The 23,799-nt window shown below is 44.7% G+C and overlaps 1 protein-coding gene across 3 annotated transcripts in view; it reads left to right on the top strand.

The window, feature by feature from the left end:
- AOPEP (aminopeptidase O (putative)) overlaps positions 1 to 23,799 on the top strand; it is a 342,915-nt gene that overhangs the window by 142,184 nt on the left and 176,932 nt on the right. For 2 of the 3 annotated variants that reach the window (XM_066604085.1, XM_066604086.1), the window contains exon 9: positions 590 to 697. The exons of the other annotated variant lie outside the window; for it this stretch is intronic. In XM_066604085.1, coding sequence (XP_066460182.1) covers positions 590 to 697 — 108 coding nt within the window. The remainder of the gene's footprint in view (positions 1 to 589; positions 698 to 23,799) is intronic. 3 annotated transcript variants of the gene reach the window in all.

Below are 23,799 nucleotides of genomic sequence, written 5' to 3'. Positions count from 1 at the left end.
TTATTTCCTTTTTATTTATTTCTTAGGACAGATCTATGCTTATCCCAGGCATGCTTGAATTATTTATTGTTGCTTTTCCAACCACCTCTGTTTATTTCAAGCATCTACTACTCTTTCAGTAAAATAATCATTTCTGGCAATCCTCCTGATTTTCCCCCAACTAATCTTAGATTGTGCCCAATTGTTCTTCTGTTTAGTTTCTTAATAAACCTCTATCTAATTTGCTGCAACTACAAAAAACTATTCTGTCAGTGTGGTCCAGTAGACTTGCAAAATGAGTTCAACACCTAATGGAATCTATGCCATGAAAAATTGCTGCGGTTCTGAAGAGAGATCCAATGTGTCACTAGATTGGTGTCTATAATAAGGTGGTCAATCTGTGAAACTATTGTACCCAGTCAAAGGGCAACAGTGTGCATGTATGTATAGGGCAGATGTGTGCCAATTGGACCCTGATGATACTGTAGAGCCTCGTCATTAAGACTAGACGTTTTATTTGTGGTTGACATTATACCCTGTGATCTGTTTATGTCTGTTATATTAGATTACCTTTTAGAGTAAACACTGTATTGTACCTTTTTATTTTTAGGGGTATTTTCTACTGAGATCTCTTGCAAATACCATAGGGGCAGATACATACTTTTCATTTCTGAGAAGTTTTGTGAATAGAGCTCATGGACAATTGATACTTTCTCAGGTAAGTTTTTAAATCAATGCACTATTTAATATAGAAATACAAATTGAAGGGAACCTGTAACCTGGTTTCACATTCATAAATGTTTGGCTACAAGTTGTCAGTAAAGAAGATAATTGAGGTGGGGTTCGCAGTACTTGGCACAACCCCTTTAATTGGTAAAAAAAATAATAAGATTATGCATTCCTTTTAAGGATGTGTTGCAGAAAAATCTTTGTTGATCCTAACAAGTGAAATACAGATAAAGAGCTCATGCAGTCCGCAGCAGGGCCTCTACAGCAGTGCATGCAGCCATAGAGTCTTGTAGCCTCCCTGTAACGCTTTACAGTCTTTTAAACTCCATGCATAAAGATATTCTCCTCCAAATGCAATACTTGTAGGGCAGAGTACCTATGTACATATGGAGTCTGATGAAACATGCCATGGATGCCTCTGTGGATGAAACCAAAGGCATAGATAGGTACCATAGAATTTATGCACCTCTATGGCTGCCCTTCAATGGCTCTTTTCACAATGGAGCCGCGGTACAGTGGTGCATATGAGCCTTTACACAGATCCAAAGCAGTCGTCATCAGGATGCTGCTGACTTATTTTAACAATGATAAATCAAACTAAATGCTATTTGTTGGCATTTTCTTAAAATGTTTCCATTGACATGGTGGAACGTTTTGCAAACTACCCTTCTGGCAATTTAGTTTGAACACACAGAATGATATGTATTCATATTTTAAAGAGACACTGTCATGTCCTCCGACAAGCCAACAGGTTGCTTGACTTTACAGCATCGTCTCCACTGATTCCAGTTTTTACTTCTTTTCTAGCCCAACCCCCTCCTATTTGCTCCCAGTTGCTCTTATTTTCTATTTGAGTCTGATACTAGACCATTGTTAAGTGGGCTGTTTCCACCACCCAGTATCAATGGCTAATGTGATGTTTAATTGGCACTAAGCAGTGACGACCAGCCACATGACAATTGACTAGGCTCAGAAAGTAACAAGAGCTATTGTGGCTGAACGGGGCAGGTGGGGGTTTCAGGGAGGTGGGGGGGGGGGATACAAAAACACCATAGGAATCAATGAGGAAAAGGCTGTAAAAGCAAGCAGCCTTTTCCAGTTGTCAGGGAATGTGACAAGTCCTCTTTAAGTATATCATCCAAAAATATGATTAGCTCTCTAAATAAACGCATTACAGTTAACAGATCTTCTTTTGTAGATCCACAATTACACAGTATTGTTATATTTTTTTAAGGATTTTTATTATTTCCACCCGCCAAGTCTACTGATATTTCTAAACAGGTCTAAGATATAAAAGATTTTTAATTTCTGTCGCTTTTTATTTGATTATGGGGGCAGCCATTTTGGCTGAGCTGTGAACAACAGTTCTGAAATTTGCTTTAAAGCAGCCACAAGGACATGAAACATAGTAAAACTAAGTTATAGAACAACATATTCACTTTTAAGGGTTGTGGGCACGCTCTGTCATGTGCAGAGGCCGCCATATAGGGAGGGGGTGGAGATGAGCTGGGTTGATCGCCTTTGGATACTGAACACAACAATGGTAAATAACACAGCCAATTGCTGCTGTCATGTCACGGGACTCTGTGCATCAGGCATGGCTCAGTCCGCTGCTGTGTCAGATTATGCCGGGCTGGGGCGGCTGTAAATCAGGACTTGGAGGATTCTTGTCAGTCGGATTCCCACCAATCAGACTTTGAAAGCATATGCTTAAGGAGCGAAGGTGCCCTCTAAGGATACTAGAACCCCGGAGCAACTGCCACCTCTGAGCTCATGTTGCTTTGTGCTGTTGGGGTACATTCACACGTCGCAGAAATGGTAGAGAATTTGTGCAGTGGATATCCTGCACCAGAATCTGCGCCAAATTCCACTGCAAAAATGAGTCAAAATCTGCTCTATCGGGGTGGATCTTGTTGCTGAGTTTTTTGTGGATCTGCAGCAGACTTCAGCCCTTCAATTGTAAGGATGACATCTGATATGCATTAAAATCCAAATCAAATTGTGCAGATCTTGATGTAGCTTTAGGTGTGGTTCGCCACCAAAATCTGCAGTGCAGAATAAGGGTACATTCACATGGTGGAATTCTCTACAGAATTTTCTGCATGAATTCCGCCCCGTGTCAAAATCCGCATCTCTCTGTGACATGGTTGTTGGCGCAGATCTGGATGTAGATTTAGCCCTGTCAATGGGCAAAATGACCAGTGCATCCATATTAGCTAGAGATGAGCGAGTATACTCGCTAAAGCACATTACTCAAGCGAGTAGTGCCTTACCCGAGTATCTCCCCGCTCGTCTCTAAAGATTCGCTAGAGTACTGTGCCTTAGCGAGTATGCTCGCTCATCTCTAATATTAGCATATTCTAAACATTTTCTATGCTATGCTGCTTCCATTACTCATACAATAAGCAGTTTTGGAAAAAGCTGAACTTCACCATTCTGTTAGTATGGATGGTTTAACCCTTTGCAATCCAATTTTGGATTCAGGGTTTCCTAGGGGGGCTTTCTCTTCCTGCCATTATACAATGGCACCATCTGCTAGCTAGAGCCAGTACTGCGGTATGAGACATGCTGGAGAGGTCCCCGACAACAGAGCGGTCAGTAATCTACAGTAAGAATACCCTGCCGGACGTCTTCCGACATCGGAGCTGTACAGCCTTCAATCAGAATGTCTTTAGACGTCAGACAGTGGATTGGAAGGGGTTAATATGCTGGGGACTGCTGACAGGTTCCCTTTTATATTTCGCATTCCTTCCGCTTCTGACGTTGGCTAAAAAAACTGCATGAAAACTGCCACAAAAACTGTGGGGGTTTTTTCTGGAAATGTAAAAAAAAAAACCCTGCTGTGTGCCCACTTAATCATTTTTGTTAATTTTGCTGAAACGTTTTAATTCAGTCCAGCTTTGTAATATATTTTAGTTACTGTACTAAAAAGTCCTGTAATACATAAACCAAGTAATATACCTTTATAGCTTTAAGAATTGTTTGGGCATAATGAAGTACCAAAAATTTGATTTTGCTGAGAATTTCTATTTTTATTCTAACGTTAAGTACTTGTTATGCTGCCAAGGGGTTAACAATAATACCAGGTCCAAATGTTTCTGTTTATAGGATTTGGCCTCAAAAAGTAGACTTTCTTCATTTTTTTTGCCTTGGCTCAGTAAGAAAGCCTTGGAACACGTGATTACCTGGCAGCACTGTTCATTTTCCAACATTTAAATAGTTTGAAAAAATAAAACTTTGTGAGAATGGATGCAGGAAGCGAGCTGGTGTGCAGAGCAGCTACCTCTGTCTCCAGCTTTTCCCTGGCTTTGCATTTTATTGTGAAGGCAGGGCAAGGGCTAGGAGTTTAATAAGTTGGCAGGAAGAATACTGATATTTTAAGACACTGAGTCTCTCAAGTCTCCTACACCTTGTTAAAACATCTTACTGTATAAAACCAGACCCCCTCATATAGATGACAGCCTTAATATGTGATTCCACATTTTAACAAAACTACTGAAATGAAGGACCCCTGAACCAACATAATCTTACTAACTGAATAGATTCTCTAGATATTCCGAAAGATGTCTTATCTGGGTCTTGGATGGGGTTTAATATTATCAACTATGCATATAATTGTTAAAAAGTAACTTTTCTTGTGTTACAAAGGTGTTACTTAAGCCAAAATAGCTTATGCTGATGCTACACTGACAAAAGCACAAATAACCATTAAATTCATTATTGCTGCAGTTTTTGAATTTCACAAAAAAAATGGCCATGTGGGTCATGGTATAGGCACAAAGTTTTTCCTGGGAAAACCATGGCATAGATTTCAAGCTTTAATTCCGATACATTTTTATTGAAGAGAACATGTATACATCACAGTTTTTGCAAATATTTGTCATTGCCTTTAAGAACATGTGATTATAAATAACAATAAAATTCTTTAACCCTTTCCAATCCACTGTCTGACCTCTGAAGACATTATGATTTAAGGCTGTACAGCTCCATTGTTGGAAGACGTCCATCGGGGTTCTCTTACTGTATATTGCCAGTCTCTCTGCTGTCGGAGCCTATCCAACCTGTCACTTCATGCAGTACTGGCTTTAGCCAGCAGATGGCGCCGTAGTATAACGGCAGAAAAAGAGTAAGCCCCCTAGGAAAACCAGGAAACAAATTGGACTGGAAAGGGTTAACCATTAACCTTTCAGGTCATACATTGTTCTGTTATTTTGTTGCATAAAGTTAACATTATTTTGAGTTAACCGGGGAAAGGGAGAGGGGGTGGGTGGAAAATGGGAGGGGATAGTTGACAAAAGGGTGGTAGAGTAACTAGGAAAGGCCAAGAATGAGGGAAGGAAGGCGGGGAATAGGGAGCCACTGTTTTATTTGGAGATTTTTCCTTTGTGCTACACTTTTTTTGTGATTTGGTAGGATTGCCCGGTGTCCACCCTATAGGCGAAGGGGCACACCCATCAGCTCCCAACTCTCATATTTCTATTCCATTCTGCATAGACTGTAGACAGAGATGCCATGTTGATTCATAAGAATCCCACGTGTCGTTTTTAATTGCAAATAGTTTTTCAAAGGAGCTGTGTTTAGAGACCATTTTAATTATAAACTCCAGAGAAGGGATGATAAGAGACCTCCAGCATCTAATTAGGGAAAGTTTTACTTAGAGGAGAATGTGAGAGGTAAGTTTTTTACATTTTGTGGGAATCTTTTCAATCTCTAGAAGGAGTAAAGCCATTTGCGACGTAGGTTGTTTTTGGGGGGAGCCTACCAATTTAGTAATCATTGCAAAAATTGACCTCTATAAAGTTTGTAAAAGAGGGCATTCCAAAAAATGTGTAACAGAGAGCCTGTCCCCCCACACCCTCTCCAACATAACATAGAAATTCCCAGTGCTATGCTATTTATTTTGGTGGGAGGGTAATACCATCTTGACACTGTCTTATCATGAGTCTCTAAGAGATTGGCGCTCTTGGAACTTTTGTGGGCCCAGGCAAAGGAATTGGTCCACTGCTGGGGAGAGAATTTGGCCCCTAGATCTCTTTCCCAGTTAAGATGGGCTTTCTTAAAGTATTTATCCCCTACTTCTCTTTTTACCATGAATATCTCATAAAAGAATAGATTTTAAACTTTCACCATATGCCATTTAGAGTCTTTGCAGCCAATAGATATGTTTTTATAGATTTTTTTTAAAGGGCCACTCCAACGAAAACACATTTTTGCATCCCTGCACCCTTCACTTGATTGTCTATCACACTCTGTGGCTCTTCTCTGTGAGTTGCAGTCACTTTTGTGCAGTACAGCTCCCTGTTTGATAGTTATTGTCATGTACAACCAACACTCAGGAGGAATGCAAATAGAAGGCTGGTCATTATGTTACATCCGTGCAGGCTGTGGGAACAGCTACCCACACGGATGCATCCCAAACAAGGACTGCTGGGACAGGATTGGAGTAGGGGAACGTGTACATACATGTTGAACATCATAACAAACTGAACTGTAAACGGGACCTGCATCCAACAACGACTGACTAACACCAAAACACTTACCTAGAATACCAAAACGCATAAGCAAATGAAATAACTAATGTACGTATGAGGTATTGGTTCGTATTTTGACCAAGATACTTAAGCTCACAAGCCCATGACAAGGGTCCTTGTTGTCTCAAGAGTCCCTAGTCTAACAAGACAACTTAAGCCCCAGGAGTCCTGCCTACAAGTGGGGCAATTGTCTCAAAAGGGACGGCACCACGCTGGAACCTAGGGGCCTGGCTCATTCTAGATAGTACACAACATATACGCTGAATAGTACACAGTTCACAGACACAAACAGACAAAGGCCATACACCTTGAACAGCGAGCTGATCACACCAAGTGTCTGGTCTGGTCACCCACACAGACACTGAACATATTGTTGTTCAAACCAACAAACGGGGAATCCTTCCCAGAACCCCATGCAAGCAAGTACAACACAGCAGAACACGATGACTCCAAAAAGGGTTCTGAGAGGGAATGAGGAAAATAGCAAAACAAATAAATGGACAGTGCCCTCAGAAAGATGGACTGATATTTATACATAGCAGACCGGTGGTGATTGGCTGGCTGGAGAACTCCACACCCAGCCAGCTCAAACATCCCACACCTGTGGAAGTGTGCTCCTAGAAACCCATGCAATTACAGGTCCCAGGAGCACAGTATGACATGTTATCAGGGAACAGCTGGATGGTGAGATTTTTGGGTTTCACTTTCATACCAATCCCATGATGCATCAGCACTGCACTGGTTGGAGGCTATACCATTTCTGCCTGCTGGGGGAAGCAGTTTAATTAACATTATCTTCTATGTTCATCTAAAAAAGCTACAAACCATAAGTATACAGTCAGGAGGATGAGCTGTGATCTGCTCTATTATAACTAGGTGACAGGAACTGTGTGATCATCATGAGTAACTGCAACAGGAATGTTGGTGTCCACCTCTAGACAGTTTCTTTGGTAAAACCCATGTAATAGCACCTCACAGACAGAGAAATTGACTTGTTTCAGATATTATAACCTCAAGTAAATCTGAGCTGGGAGAATTGAGATCATGTCACCATCTTAGGAGAAAGAGGCCCGGAGTTTCAGACAGAAAGGAATAACTAACCAATGTAACACTAGCTGACTTATATATACTGGGAGAATAGCTACATAATAAATGGAAAAATTAATCGGAGGGGCCCTTTAAAGCTATTACTCATTACATATTATCGGTGCTATACACAGGGTGATTCACCCTGGTACCACATACATGGACACTTAATAGAATCTAATTAACATCTCAGTACATTTTTGGATTGTGGGAAGAAGCCCACGCCAGCGTGGGGAGAATATGCAACGTTTATGCAGATGTTCCTCTAGTTAGGATTCAAACCATGACCACAGGGAAGCAAGGCAGCAGATCTGACCACTGCTGACCACAGACCACTTATGTATACAACAGACACAAGGGGGCGGTTGGATGCGAGTATTTGGATTGGAAAGGCAGACGATTATAATATTTTATTGGAGAGGAATTCAATTTGCAGCGCATTTTTAAAATTTTGTTGAAAACTGTACTTGCCTTGAAATACAGAATAATTAAAAGCTAGAAACGTTTTCCTTGGCTTTTGCACTCACGTTGTATAGCGCCATATTAGTACATTGTTTGAGAAGACTCGCCATCAGGGAGTGGTTACATGCAGTACTACACTGCAATTGTATGGGCGGAAAATAGAATCTTCCCTCTCTGTGAATACATAGTTTGTTGTGAACGGTGCTTTGGTTTTTCTCTAGATGTGAACTGCAGGTGCAAAGGAAATGACTTCAGATGTAATACATTAATCAATTGCATTTATTTTTTTCATTTAAATTGTATGGCATGTTTCTAATTTTAGGTCTTACCCGCTTGGTATAAATTCTGCTCTGGGGCCACAAGCGGGAGGCTTCAAAAACACACATGCTCCATTCTCTGCCCTTTCAATAGTTTCTTTGTTGGTTCATTTTCAGGTTTATAATATGGAGAATTAAACTGATTATATGTGAAATACAAATAAGTGTCAATGGTTTGTTTCAGTAGTGAACCCAGTTTATGTTTTTGTAGAGCTTGTGGAAAATAATGGAACCCATGGGAGGATTTAACTTGGCTATATGTTTCCATACGATTTGAGCTGTGGTATTCATAAATATCACCTTTTTATGTTTTTATAATGAAAGTTAATAATTGCCACCTACAGAAAACAAATGGAGAAGCACTTTGTCTATACTGCTAGGTTTTTTTTAGACCCTCATCTAGAACCTTAACTCCTAATGCATCACTCCATCTACAGCATTCACATTCATGCACATTAAATGTGTTTATTTAAAAAAAAAAAAAGTGTTCATGAGTTTGTAAGGTGAGTTTTACTCAAATTTTAAGCAGCGTTTTTTTTTCCCCCTTAGCTGAAAGGTCATTTACACAAGAAACATTATTATAAACTGCTGGCATTTTTATATGCTTTTTAAAAATGCTGCAAAAAACACAGTAAAGAAGGCCTAAGGTTCTGTTCATCCAACTTCTTCTGAAATGTACCATATATACTCGAGTATAAGCCGAATTTTTAAGCACATTGTTTATGCTGAAAAAGCCTCCCTCGGTTTATACTCGCGTGAGGGTCCCGAAAATTTTTTAAAAAACCTATACTTGCCTCTCTGCCGCTGCCGGGGAATCGACGTGTCTAGCTGCTTGGGTCACGTCACTGTAATGAAGTTATTTCAGCAAACAGGGATTTAAAATCAATTCAATGAATGGCCGAGCGCTGCCTGTGATTGGCTGAGCGCTGTGACCAATCACAGGCAGCACCCAGCTGTCAATCATTGAATGGCTGAGCCCTGCCTGTGATTGGCTGAGCACTCAGCCAATCAGATGCAGCCCTTTCATTACAGTGACGTGACCCAAGTGGCTAGACGCGCCTGAGTCCCAGCAGCAGTGGAGAGGTAAGTATAGATTTTTTTTTTTACTACAACTAGGGATGATTTTCAGGGAAGGGCTTATATTTAAAGCCCTTCCCCGAAAATCACTGCAGGGGGTGCCGGCTTTTACTTGAGGCACCTAATTTTTCCCAATTTTTATTGTGGTAAACTTAGGTGCCTCGGCTTACATTTGGGTTGGCTTCTACTCGAGTATATACGGTATTAGGCGTATTCTGCACAAAGTTCATAAATTATATGTTAGTAAAACTATAGGGCAATGAATCCCATAATTATTACCATGGAGGAATCCCTGAATTTTCTACTCCCAGAGAACCCTTGTTCACAATGCTACCTCAAAATGTGTAGAAGTAGGCAAAACACTTAAAATTGTAAATTCTGCCTGATATTTTGCAGTCCTAGCGTGAAAGTGGCAGGTCTTTTCAGAAACCTCCTAAGCAGTTATGAGGAATCTCATGGTTCTAGTGAACCCAAATTAGGAATCACTATTTTGGGAACAACAAGTTCAGGTTCATCTTTAAAATCTGTAGGGGAAACACTTTAAAGCTAACTTCACACAGGCAAGAAGGATATGGGGCCGTGAATTCTGCCCTCATATCACGCTACCCACCATGTAAATTCCCCAGGGAAGCGAGGCGTTTTCATGTGAAAACAACCTCGCATCACTACAGGGACGAAGAGAATCCTCTGCCATGGTGGAGGATAGTGGAGTTTTCAATGAGAGACCTTGCATCACGTTGACCTAGCACGTGGTGCGCTCCTGCCGCCGGCTCCATTAAAAACAATTGGTGATGCGATTCGAGAGCACGCAGAAAGATAGAACATGCCACATTTCGTTTCCTGCATCGCAGTGCAATGCAGGAAAAGATCGCTCATGTGTATGACACCATTCAAAAGACTGGGGATCATATTTGTGTGAGATTTGTGCATCTCGCAACGCACCAATCCCACGTGATTTTATAACCTGTGTGAAGCCGACCTAAAGGACATATTATAAACATATACTCATTATTATGATTCTTAGGGCATTTTTGTATCTGCACCAGAAGCTCTATTTGCAGTCTCTGGCAGGGATCTGGCATAAAATGCCAGATAAAACAGTGCAGTATGCTGTGCTATTTCGTACTGGAAAATGCCACTTGGAATGCCAGAAGCTGGATGGAAACCAATATAGTCAGTTTGGTTCATCTCCAGCTGTTCGGTTCCGGCATGTGCCGGATACAGCAGTTCCACAATTTCATTGTTCGGCTCTGAGTTCAGAGCTGAAGAATAAAAATCAAGTGAGGGCACAGGCACAAGTGTTAATGGCCCCTGAAATTGTCAAGCATTTGTTTGAGCCTGTGGTTAAAAGGATGCTAGTAAAGATGTATTATGGCATTCCTTTTGTGCTATCACATGATTGATGCATTGTAGAATATAAAAAGCAAATGATATTAGTAACAAGAATTGCTGTTTCTTATATACCATCACAGGCTTAATTTTTCTAGCATAGGTTCTAATGTTGTTCAATATCTAGCCTCTGTGTTTTACCTGCTGCTGTCTCAAGATTCCTGGACTAAGGGCATACAGGAAATACATGTTGGTGAGTGGAGCCACCCTTCTCAGGGCAGTCACCCTGCACAATAGAGGAAATCCTAGGATGACTGGGCAGAGTGAGTTTAGGTCAGTCTTACTAATCAAATATCTTTTGGAGTAATTGTTCTATTTGTTTTCTTTTTGTGCCATAATTTTAAATCAGAGAATAATAGGTATATTTTAGGTTAAATGGTATTCTCTTCTTCTGTGATTTGCTTAAGATATAGTACCTTATAATAATTATGAGGTTTGTTGGGTTCCTTAACCAAATAGTTCAGTGAAAAAATAATTTTACTTATCCACTCATTTTAACCTAATTGTAAATTGATGTAATTATACTATTTCTGCTCTACTTCGCCAACACCCTCCGTTCTACAGTAACCAGAAGCTACAGCATTTGGGTGTGATGGTTGTGCTTGTCAATCTTACATTTTATAGAGCTTCTAACACATCACTTTTTGCAGATGGAACACGTTTTATAGCCTTAGCATTAAATGACGCAATAAATTAGAAATGTTGATGAAATTTCTTTATTGATTTAAATCCATGTCATGCCTGTTGCCTGAACAGACCTCTACATGTTTTTTAAAGAAAGCTGTCAAAAGTTACTTATCCTATTTTTTTTCTCTATCTACTTAATTTAACCTGCATTTTATATATAAGAAGCCTTGAAAAAAAAAGCTATAGAGGTTGCAGAGGTAGCAGTCACACCTAGTTCTTGATGTGGCCCCAAGGCCTGATACATAATAAGACACCTGTATTATTAATAGAAATTACGCTCTTGTGTTTTCCACTTGGGATTCCCTCTATTAACCAGTTTCTGCAAAGACTGACTTTCCTTTTGACACTTTCTGGATGGCTCTTTGACTTCACCTCAAGAAAAACAGCGAATAACAAATTGTGATCGTAGCATATTTATATTGTTGGAAGACTCTTTTAAATGTTTTTGTACAAATATAAGAACTCCTTTAAGCTTTATTTACAAAAGGCTTTATATAGTCCCTTTCATACCTAAGATGGAGCATAGTGAAAAAATCCATATTTTTCCTCTAGAGATTGTGATTAGAATTTAGTTGACTGCTTTAGCAAGATCAGTTTGTTCTCTTTGCTAGCCCTTAAAATGTCCCAAATTGTATATGCTAAGCACCACATATTTACAGTAATAAGATTATTTACATGTTATATTTATAGTCGTATTTGATGTTCTGAAAAACATCCGTCAACTTTTCCAACCAAATTACGTTTTCTCTCCCAGAAAAAAAAACTTTGAAGTATCAGTTTTTATTTCAGTTACTATATATTCTGATGGTTGCCTTAGTTTCAAATATATAACAATATTTTTCTTTCCATGAATATGACGCACTATGGTCAAAGGATGTGGTAATGCTTACACATGCAGTTTTGGATGTGTTAAAGGTTAAGTCAGGAAATTCTTAGACTTTGGAAGAGTTAAATATGTAAATTTGAAAAATAGCCGGGGCTCCTTCATGATTAGCAGAACACTCTATCTATCCCATCCGTCTGCCTTTCTTGGAAGAAAGAAAACTCAGTCCCCCTATGTCAACTTGGTGCTCTCCACAAGGAAAAATCATACCCCCCCCCCCCCCCCAGTGCCACCAGTCAGGAAAACTGGCAAAAACAAATATAAAATATTGAGGAAAATTATTTTATTACTAGAGAGTTGTTTTATACTGTATTTAACAGTTGTCTGAGTTGTAGCATTTTCCAGCATAAACCAGCTTCTTAAGCACTAGCATAACAAGCATATACTCACCTCTTCCTGCTCCCAGCTGTGTCCCAATCCACTGCTCCCCATGATATTACATTTACAGCCTGTTTATGAGATGTCACAGGCGCTGCAGCTGATTACTGAGCTGTCATTGGGTGCAGTGCTTGTGACATCCCGTAAGCAGCCTGTAAATGACTTCAGAGGGGAGACCCGAAGCAGCGCACGGGAAACAGTGGGGAGCAGTACATGTCTTACGTTCATGTGCAGGTCCTATTCACTTTGCCTACATAAACGCAACATAATTAGAGACTGGAGGGAAGTATATAGGGATATACACATGATCAGACATCATTCATACCAAACATAAAACCGAACTTGCAAACAAGAAAGGGAAAACAGGGACATAGACCCTACATCAACACCAGGTGGGCAGAAATGTACCAACTATACTAACATGCAAAGGCAGATGGAAATAAAAATACGAGAGATTGGTTCATACTTTGGCCAAAATACCTAAGCTCACAAGTCCACGTCAAGGCTCCTTCTTGTGTTGTGAGACCCTAAACTAACAAGACAACTAAACCACAAAAAAGAAACCCTGCCTACAAGTGGGGCATCCCAATGAGGACGGCCCCACACTGGAACCTAGGGAACACCTGTTTCAGCCTAGAATAGAAATAAGCAGAAACGCCAACATAGGACATAATACACACCTGGTGTCTGCACATCTCCAGACACGGAATTCCAACATACAACATAATACATACCAGACGTATGCACACCTACAGACATACACTGAACAAGACATAGTTTACATCAAGTATCTGCGCAACAATAGACACTGAACAAGTCACTGCTCACACCAGGTGTCTGCACATCTACAGACAGACACTGAACTAGACCTTGTTCACACCAGGTGCCTGTACACCTACAGACGAAGGCGAATCTCACCCATAACCTCATGCATGCATATATACACTGAAACAGATATCGTTTAATTGTCCACACCCTCACACAAGAGGCACAGCATCAGACATCACCCATCTGACAGAGAAGCCCTTCACAGATATAGATTAAAACTAATAACTTTTATTATCAACTAATTAAAACTAGGGCCACATACGACATAAAACAAACATGGACTAACAACATAGATCGTGCTCAATAAACCCAGTAACTGGGTAGTGTGAGGGTGTCGATTCCCCCAGGTAGCCAGTCAGGTTGAACCCTGTTAACAATATTAGGGGACTGGGTCACTCGTATAGAGCGGCACGTCACGCTCCGTGGAGTGATCAAGGTGTCAGACTTCCAATCTTTAGGTTATGTAGCTACTCAGATATTTCTATTCATGTCTCAGAAATGGAAGCTCTCTGACTATTGGTGTCGCCGCTTCGATGTTTGTATACAGATATTCACAGTAGGGATTTATGTGACTATTCAGATGTTTTTACACATTTCACCATTAAAGGTAGTATAGTTGCTCAGATGTTTTTGCATGTTTCAACATTAGAGGTAGTGTAATTGCTCGACGCGTTTCTCCGTCCCTGTCTAGGGTGGTTCCTCAGGAGCGGGGTCGACGATCGCCCAGAAGTGTGCGTGATTATCCCTATTTGTCCTATCACCGTGGTTCAGACCCTTGTTGGTATTCCTTTAAAAGGGTTGAACTTTGTCGTTGGTTCAGACAAAGTTCTCCTATACACCCCTCTTCCTGCCTTGACTTAGGACCTGGATGTAGTAGGTCGCTAAGTTAGATGAATTGACACGGAGTCAAACTTCACCCTAAATCTATTTATCGGAGACCAAGCACCGAGCCGCTCCGAGATACCGATCGGGGTATTTTAGTCTCAAAGCGGGTAGGTGGGGGTTGAATAGCCCCGATATCTTTCCACAGAGGGAAAGTCAGGAGGCAAATATCTATCTCCTATAGCGCATTCTATGAAATGCCCATATATGGCAAGGAATCATTCCAGGGGGACCATATGGTCCGAGCACAATAGCTCTGAAATAATCTCCTATTTTTAAATAAAGACGAGAAGAGCCTATAAAAGATAATGAGGCTCTTGATCCATAAAGTCCCTATTGTGGCAGTGGATCAGGTGTCCCAATGCGCTTGTATGGGCTAGCAGCAGAGCCCAGGCTGTGAGGCAATGCTGCATTACCCTGCTAGCTAGGGGAAGTGTAGTACAGGTGAGGGATAGGAGGAAAGATGCAGCGCCTGCGGCTCTGATGGTAAGCGGCTGGCAGAGAAGGGACAAGATATCAGACATCACCGATATGACACCGTAAAGGACGTCCGATGTCTGGAACCACAAATGACAAGAGACCCCTGGAGTAAACAGATAAAATTCTCCTCATATGTGACATTAATATTTCTCTGTCTCCTTGTGCATCTATTGACCGACAACCCATGCAATAAAGGATGCCACGGAAGTGAGAGGATGAAAAGAAAAGGTGCATGTAGCAAACAAGGAATGGTTGTCGGTGATACCAAAAGAAGTTAATGCAACCACAGCACTCACCAGAGTTGGCAGACTAAAACTCCGGATTCCACCAGAGGATCATCTGTTGTGGATATGAGGAGAAATGAGCAAGAGCCTGGTGTGGTCCGGATCCAAAAACCAAACACGACTGAATTTGTAAAGTGACCAGGCAGCAGCTGATGATTTTTTATAAAGATAGAAAAACTTTTATTCCTCCATAAAAGTCAGACTGGCGACGTTTCGGTCTCCACTGAAACCTTTCTCAAGCCCAGTCAAACATACAATGAGACACATATAAATACCCACATACCTAATTACAAACCACATAACACATGCATAAGTAATTAAAGAACATTAACCATTACTTCCCCTGATTTATACTACATGGAGACCAGGGAAGGACGGCGCTGATATGTTAAAGTGTGTTTTGAGGAACCCGGCGTGATGACATCATGACGCTAGGTGCGTCATGATGCACGGTCGCACGGACATCTGTGGACATGCATATTATACTATACGGAGATCAGGGAAGGACGGCGCTGATATGTTAAAGTGTGTTTTGAGGAATCCGGCATGATGACGTCATGACGTTGTGTGCGTCATGACGCACGGTCGCACGGACGACTGTGGATATGTAGATTATATTACACGGAGACCAGGGAAGGACGGCGTTAATATGTTAAAGCACCATAATAGATACTAAGGAGCCTGTGGCTCCAAGTGTGAAATCTGAGACTGGTAGTGTGTGGAGGGGACGATACATTTGTTTGATAAACTTGCCCATGTGACTAAGTTGGTATACACCCCCTGATTACGTCATGAAGTGAGCCCTGTGTGTCTGGCTGATATGCCAGGGAGCAAACAAGCTGGGAATTAACCCTTACTAGTAACCATGGAACTTCCTCAGGGAGCATGTAGGGAGCCGGTCCATATGTCGGTGATACCATTTCTATTGGCTCCCTCATGCTTAATACAAAAGCCAATATAAAACAGGGTTTTTTCAGATTACATCACCTTTCATGGACCTCAAAATGGTTAATACGAGAGAGACCTTGGGGGGAGGGAGGGTGGGGAGTTTGGGAAATTTATATGTGTTGTATGTTTTTATATGCCAAAACTCAATAAAAACATCTAATTTAAAAAAAACCAAATGACAAGAGCAGGGACCCGCAGAACGTATGAACACGTAAATCTGGGGAACCATCTTCAGGGAGAGTGTGGGAGAATGACTCAAACAAGGCTTACAGCAAGCATGACTCCATACACCAGAGTTGTGAGAGGGAAGGATGAGGAATGGATAATGACCACCGCCCTCTAGCAAGAGGGGCCAGCATTTATATATGCAGATTCATGGTGATTGGCTGGCTGGAGAAATCCACACCATTAACCAGCCAAATCAACCACACCTGCAGCAGTGTGCTCCTGGAAACCCATAAGACTACAGGCCCCAAGAACACAACTTGACAATATGTGTATTTGTTATGTTAGTGCATGTGGTGCTGGTTTGACAGAAGTGCAACAGCTCGGACAACCCCTTTAAGAATGGTGTATTTTTTCAAAAAGTTAAACTTTCCATAGTACTAGTACGCCTACAGAACATTTTAAATAAAACCAAAGAAATAAGCGTTGTTAGACAAGTGTCCAGCATGTCTTGTTGTCCTGGAGTATAAATAACAGATTTCTCACATGTAAAATTGTGTTGCCACACATCAACACTAGAGATGAGCGAACACCAAAATGCTCGGGTGTTCGTTATTCGAAACGAACTTCCCGCGACGTTCGAGAGTTCGTTTCGAATAACGAACCCCATTGAAGTCAATGGGCGACCGGAGCATTTTTGTATTTCGCCGATGCTCGCTAAGGTTTTCATGTGTGAAAATCTGGGCAATTCAAGAAAGTGATGGGAACGACACAGCAACGGATAGGGCAGGCGAGGGGCTACATGTTGGGCTGCATCTCAAGTTCACAGGTCCCACTATTAAGCCACAATACCGGCAAGAGTGGGCCCCCCCCTCCCAACAACTTTTACTTCTGAAAAGCCCTCATTAGCATGGCATACCTTTGCTAAGCACCACACTACCTCCAACAAAGCACAATCACTGCCTGCATGACACTCCACTGACACTTCTCCTGGGTTACATGCTGCCCAACCGCCCCCCCTCCCCCCCACAGCGCACACCAAAGTGTCCCTGCGCAGCCTTCAGCTGCCCTCATGCCACACCACGCTCATGTCTATTTAGAATTGCGTCTGCCATGACGAGGGACCGCAGGCACACACTGCAGAGGTTGGCACGGCTAGGCAGCGACCCTCTTTAAAAGTGGCAGGGCGATAGCCCACAATGCTGTACAGAAGCAATGAGAAATAGAATCCTGTGCCACTGCCATCAGGAGCTGCACACGTGGGCATAGCAATGGGGAACCTATGTGCCACACACTATTCATTCTGTCAAGGTGTCTGCATGCCCCAGTCAGACCGCGGTTTTTAATTCATAGACACAGGCAGGTACAACTCCCTATTGTGAAGTCCCTGTGGACCCACAGCATGGGTGGCTCCCTGGAACCCACCGGCGGTACACAAAAGTATCCCATTGCATTGCCCAACACAGCTGAGGTAGTAATGTCGTGCATAATACAGGTGGGCTTCGGCCCACACTGTATGCCCCAGTCAGACTGGGGTTCTTTACAAGTGGAAACAGATGCATTTATAATTCCCTGTGGACCCACAGCATGGGTGGGTGCCAGGAAGCCACCGGCGGTACACAGAAATATCCCATTGCATTGCCCAACACAGCTGAGGTAGTAATGTCGTGCTTAATGCAGGTGGGCTTCGGCCCACACTGCATGCCCCAGTCAGACTGGGGTTCTTTACAAGTGGACAGATGTAGTAAAAACTCCGTGTGCACCTACAGCATGGGTGGGTGCCAGGAAGCCACCGGCGGTACATAGAAATATCCCATTGCATTGCCCAACACAGCTGAGGTAGTAATGTCGTGCTTAATGCAGGTGGGCTTCGGCCCACACTGCATGCCCCAGTCAGACTGGGGTTCTTTTCAAGTGTACAGATGTAGTAAAAACTCAGTGTGCACCTACAGCATGGGTGGCTCCCTGGAACCCACCGGCGGTACACAAAAATATCCCATTGCATTGCCCAACACAGCTGAGGTAGTAATGTCGTGCTTAATGCAGGTGGGCTTCGGCCCACACTGCATGCCCCAGTCAGACTGGGGTTCTTTTCAAGTGTACAGATGTAGTAAAAACTCCGTGTGCACCTACAGCATGGGTGGGTGCCAGGAAGCCACCGGCGGTACATAGAAATATCCCATTGCATTGCCCAACACAGCTGAGGTAACGTCAGCTGTAATGCAGGTGGGCTAAAAATTCATTTGATTACACTGTAGGCGAGGGCCCACAAAAATTGCTGTATCAACAGTACTAATGTACATCCAAAAAATTGGCCATGGCCAGCCAAGAGGGCAGGTGAAACCCATTAATCGCTTTGGTTAATGTGGCTTAAGTGGTAACTAGGCCTGGAGGCAGCCCAGTGTAACGAAAAATTGGTTCAAGTTAAAGTTCCAACGCTTTTAAGCGCATTGAAACTTTTAAAAATTTGTTCAGAAAAATTATTTGAGTGAGCCTTGTGGCCCTAAGAAAAATTGCCCGTTCAGCGTGATTACGTGAGGTTTCAGGAGGAGGAGCAGGAGGAGGAGGAGGAATATTAGACACAGATTGATGAAGCAGAAATGTCCCCGTTTTGGATGGTGAGAGAGAACGTAGCTTCCATCCGCGGGTGCAGCCTACGTATTGCTTACGTATCCTTGCTGTCCACTGGTGGAGAAGAGAAGTCTGGCGAAATCCAGGCTTTGTTCATCTTGATGAGTGTTAGCCTGTCGGCACTGTCGGTTGACAAGCGGCTACGCTTATCTGTGATGATTCCCCCAGCCGCACTAAACACCCTCTCCGACAAGACGCTAGCCGCAGGACAAGCAAGCACCTCCAGGGCATACAGCGCTAGTTCAGGCCACGTGTCCAGCTTCGACACCCAGTAGTTGTAGGTGGCAGAGGCGTCACGGAGGACGGTCGTGCGATCGGCTACGTACTCCCTCACCATCCTTTTACAGTGCTCCCGCCGACTCAGCCTTGACTGGGGAGCGGTGACACAGTCTTGGTGGGGAGCCATAAAGCTGTCCAGGCCCTTAAAGACTGTTGCACTGCCTGGGATGTACATGCTGCTCGATCTCCGCACCTCCCCTGCTACCTTGCCCTCGGTACTGCGCCTTCTGCCACTAGCGCTGTCGGCTGGGAATTTTACCATCAGCTTGTCCGCAAGGGTCCTGTGGTATAGCAACACTCTCGAACCCCTTTCCTCTTCGGGAATGAGAGTGGGCAGGTTCTCCTTATAGCGTGGGTCGAGCAGTGTGTACACCCAGTAATCCGTTGTGGCCAGAATGCGTGCAACGCGAGGGTCACGAGAAAGGCATCCTAACATGAAGTCAGCCATGTGTGCCAGGGTACCTGTACGCAACACATGGCTGTCTTCACTAGGAAGATCACTTTCAGGATCCTCCTCCTCCTCCTCCTCCTCCTCAGGCCATACACGCTGAAAGGATGACAGGCAATCAGCCGGTGTACCGTCAGCAGCGGGCCAAGCTGTCTCTTCCCCCTCCTCCTCATCCTCCTCATGCTCCTCCTCCTGTACGCGCTGAGAAATAGACAGGAGGGTGCTCTGACTATCCAGCGACATACTGTCTTCCACCGCCCCCGTTTCCGAGCGCAAAGCAGCTGCCTTTATGCTTTGCAGAGAATTTCTCAAGATGCATAGCAGAGGAATGGTGACGCTAATGATTGCAGCATCGCCGCTCACCACCTGGGTAGACTCCTCAAAATTACCAAGGACATGGCAGATGTCTGCCAACCAGGCCCACTTTTCTGAAAAGAATTGAGGAGGCTGACTCCCACTGCGCCGCCCATGTTGGAGTTGGAATTCGACTATAGCTCTACGCTGTTCATAGAGCCTGGCCAACATGTGGAGCGTAGAGTTCCACCGTGTGGGCACGTCGCACAGCAGTCGGTGCACTGGCAGCTTAAAGCGATGTTGCAGGGTGCGCAGGGTGGCAGCGTCCGTGTGGGACTTGCGGAAATGTGCGCAGAGCCGGCGCGCCTTTACGAGCAGGTCTGACAAGCGTGGGTAGCTTTTCAGAAAGCGCTGAACCACCAAATTAAAGACGTGGGCCAGGCATGGCACGTGCGTGAGGCTGCCGAGCTGCAGAGCCGCCACCAGGTTACGGCCGTTGTCACACACGACCATGCCCGGTTGGAGGCTCAGCGGCGCAAGCCAGCGGTCGGTCTGCTGTGTCAGACCCTGCAGCAGTTCGTGGGCCGTGTGCCTCTTATCTCCTAAGCTGAGTAGTTTCAGCACGGCCTGCTGACGCTTGCCCACCGCTGTGCTGCCACACCGCGCGACACCGACTGCTGGCGACATGCTGCTGCTAACACATCTTGATTGCGAGACAGAGGTTGCGGAGGAGGAGGAGGGTGCTTTAGTGGAGGAAGCATACACCTCCGCAGATACCACCACCGAGCTGGGGCCCGCAATTCTGGGGGTGGGTAGGACGTGAGCGGTCCCAGGCTCTGACTCTGTCCCAGCCTCCACTAAATTCACCCAATGTGCCGTCAGGGAGATGTAGTGGCCCTGCCCGCCTGTGCTTGTCCACGTGTCCGTTGTTAAGTGGACCGTGGCAGTAACCGCGTTGGTGAGGGCGCGTACAATGTTGCGGGAGACGTGGTCGTGCAGGGCTGGGACGGCACATCGGGAAAAGTAGTGGCGACTGGGAACTGAGTAGCGCGGGGCCGCCGCCTCCATGATACTTTTGAAGGACTCCGTTTCCACAACCCTATACGGCAGCATCTCAAGGCTGATGAATTTTGCTATGCGGACGGTTAACGTTTGAGCGTGCGGGTGCGTGGCGGCGTACTTGCGCTTGCGCTCCAACAGTTGCGCAAGCGACGGCTGGGCGGTGCGCTGAACTACACTGGTGGATGGGGCCGAGGACAGCGGAGGTGAGGGTGTGGGTGCAGGCCATGAGGCGGTAGTGCCCGTGTCCTGAGAGGGGGGTTGCATCTCAGTGGCAGGTTGGGGCACAGGGGGAGAGGCAGGGGTGCAAACCGGAGGCGGTGAACGGCCTTCGTCCCACCTTGTGGGGTGCTTGGCCATCATATGTCTGCGCATGCTGGTGGTGGTGAGGCTGTTGGTGTTGGCTCCTCGGCTGAGCTTTGCGCGACAAAGGTTGCACACCACTGTTCGTCGGTCGTCAGGCGTCTCTGTGAAAAACTGCCAGACCTTAGAGCACCTCGGCCTCTGCAGGGTGGCATGGCGTGAGGGTGCGCTTTGGGAAACAGTTGGTGGATTATTCGGTCTGGCCCTGCCTCTACCCCTGGCCACCGCACTGCCTCTTGCAACCTGCCCTGCTGCTGCCCGTGCCTCCCCCTCTGAAGACTTGTCCTGTGTAGGCGTTGCACACCAGGTGGGGTCAGTCACCTCATTGTCCTGCTGCTCTTCCTCCGAATCCTCTGTGCGCTGCTCCCTCGGACTTACTGCCCTTACTACTACCTTACTGCAAGACAACTGTGTCTCATCGTCATCGTCCTCCTCACACACAGAAAGTTCTTGAGACAGTTGGCGGAAGTCCCCAGCCTCTTCCCCCGGACCCCGGGAACTTTCGAATAGTTGGGCATCAGTGACGATAAACTCCTCTGGTGGGAGAGGAACCACTCCTGCCCAATCTAAGCAGGGGCCCGAGAACAGTTCCTGGGAGTGTTCCCACTCCTGAGCAGGTGTCATTGTAGTGGAGTGAGGAGGCTGGGAGGAAGGAGGAGCAGCAGACAGAGGATTCTGATTTGCAGCAGTGGACGGCGCAGACCTGCGGGTGGACGATAGGTTGCTCGAAGCACTTTCTGCCATCCAGGACAGGACCTGCTCACACTGCTCATTTTCTAATAACCGTCTCCCGCGTGGACCCATTAATTGGGCGATGAATGTGGGGACGCCAGAAACGTGCCTCTCTCCTAATCGCGCAGCAGTCGGCTGCGACACACCTGGATCAGGAGCTCGGCCTGTGCCCACACCCTGACTTGGCCCTCCGCGTCCTCGGCCGCGTCCACGTCCTCTAGGCCTACCCCTACCCCTCAGCATGCTGTATTACCAGTGATTTGATTTCACAGGCAGGAAATAAATTGGCGCAAGACTGCAGGCCAAATATAATTTTTTCCCTTTTTTGAAAACGAAAGGCCCCACTGCCTCTATTGAATGAATAATCTAAGTTTAATAAGTGTGCTGTGTCCCTGCTAATGTGTCACAGAACTTGAGGGTAGCAGAGTTATTAACTCTGGCAGAGCAGGTATTTTTTTCCCAATTAAGGAAAGCAAATGGCGAAGCCAGCAGTAAACCGTAGCTGGCTGCGTCTGATTTTTTAACGTTGTACACGCAGCTCACACGTGTCCACAGCCCTTAGGTCGGACAGAGGCAGGACAAATAGATTTCGTTTCCCTTTTTTTACACCAAAAGGACCCACTGCGTATATTCAATGAACATGAGAAGTTTAATAACTGTGCTGTGTCCCTGCTAATGTGTCACAGAACTTGAGGGTAGCAGAGTTATTAACTCTGGCAGAGCAGGTATTTTTTTCCCAATTAAGGAAAGCAAATGGCGAAGTCAGCAGTAAACCGTAGCTGGGTGCGTCTGATTTTTTAACGTTGTACACGCAGCTCACACGTGTCCACCGCCCTTAGGACGGACAGAGGCAGGACAAATAGATTTCGTTTCCCTTTTTTTACACCAAAAGGACCCACTGCGTATATTCAATGAATAATAACTGTGTTGTGGCCCTGCCTACACAATTCTTTCCCTGCAGTATCAATGGAGGGTGCAATGCTCTGCAGAGGCGATTTTGAGAAGTAAAAAAAAATGCAGCACAGCTAACAGCAGCCAGCACAGTACTGCACACGGTTAAAAATGGCCCTAGAAAGGACCGTTGAGGTTCTTGAAGGCTACACTCACTCCTAACACTCTCCCTGCCTATCCAACACTTCTGTCCCTAATGCCGGGTGCAACGCTCTGCAGAGATGATTTTGAAAAAAAAAAAAAAAGGCACTGCTAACAGCAGCCAACACACAGGTATTACTGGCCCTAATAAGGACCTTTGGGGTTCTTGAAGCCTACACTAACTGCTATTTCTCTCCCTACAGCAGCTTCGGACCAGCAGCACTGTCCCTCATCTAACTCACAAGGCATCTGAGGCGAGCCGCGGGAGGGGCCGACTTTTATGTTCGGGTGACACCTGATCTTCCCAGCCACTCACAGCAGGGGGGTGGTATAGGGCTTGAACGTCACAGGGGGAAGTTGTAATGCCTTCCCTGTCTTTCAATTGGCCAGAAAAGTGCGCTAACGTCTCAGGGAAGGAAGTGAAAGTAACCGGAACACCGCATGGTGTTCGTTACGAATAACGAACATCCCAAACACCCTAATATTCGCACGAATATCAAGCTCGGACGAACGCGTTCGCTCATCTCTAATCAACACATGTAACACTAAAGGTTATCGCATGCCTCTTCTTATATTGGGTGCATCTTGGCTCCTCCCTGTGCTTAAACAGAAATGTACGTTGGGTACGAGCTGGCATACATCTCTGTGTAGGTACAGACACTAGTTTCTGGTGTAAATTATACATAAATGAGTCGGTCTGGGGTAACCGTTACCCATCCAGACAAGTTCCCCCCATTTTTGGGAAAGTGGTATGGAGGACAAAGAGTTGCAAAATTTTAGTGCAGGCGATAATTGC

Source organism: Eleutherodactylus coqui, chromosome 5, assembly GCF_035609145.1.
Source record: "Eleutherodactylus coqui strain aEleCoq1 chromosome 5, aEleCoq1.hap1, whole genome shotgun sequence".
Taxonomy (NCBI): domain Eukaryota; kingdom Metazoa; phylum Chordata; class Amphibia; order Anura; family Eleutherodactylidae; genus Eleutherodactylus; species Eleutherodactylus coqui.
The sequence above is the reverse complement of the archived record's forward strand: the minus strand, read 5'-3'. Positions and strand labels throughout refer to the sequence as shown.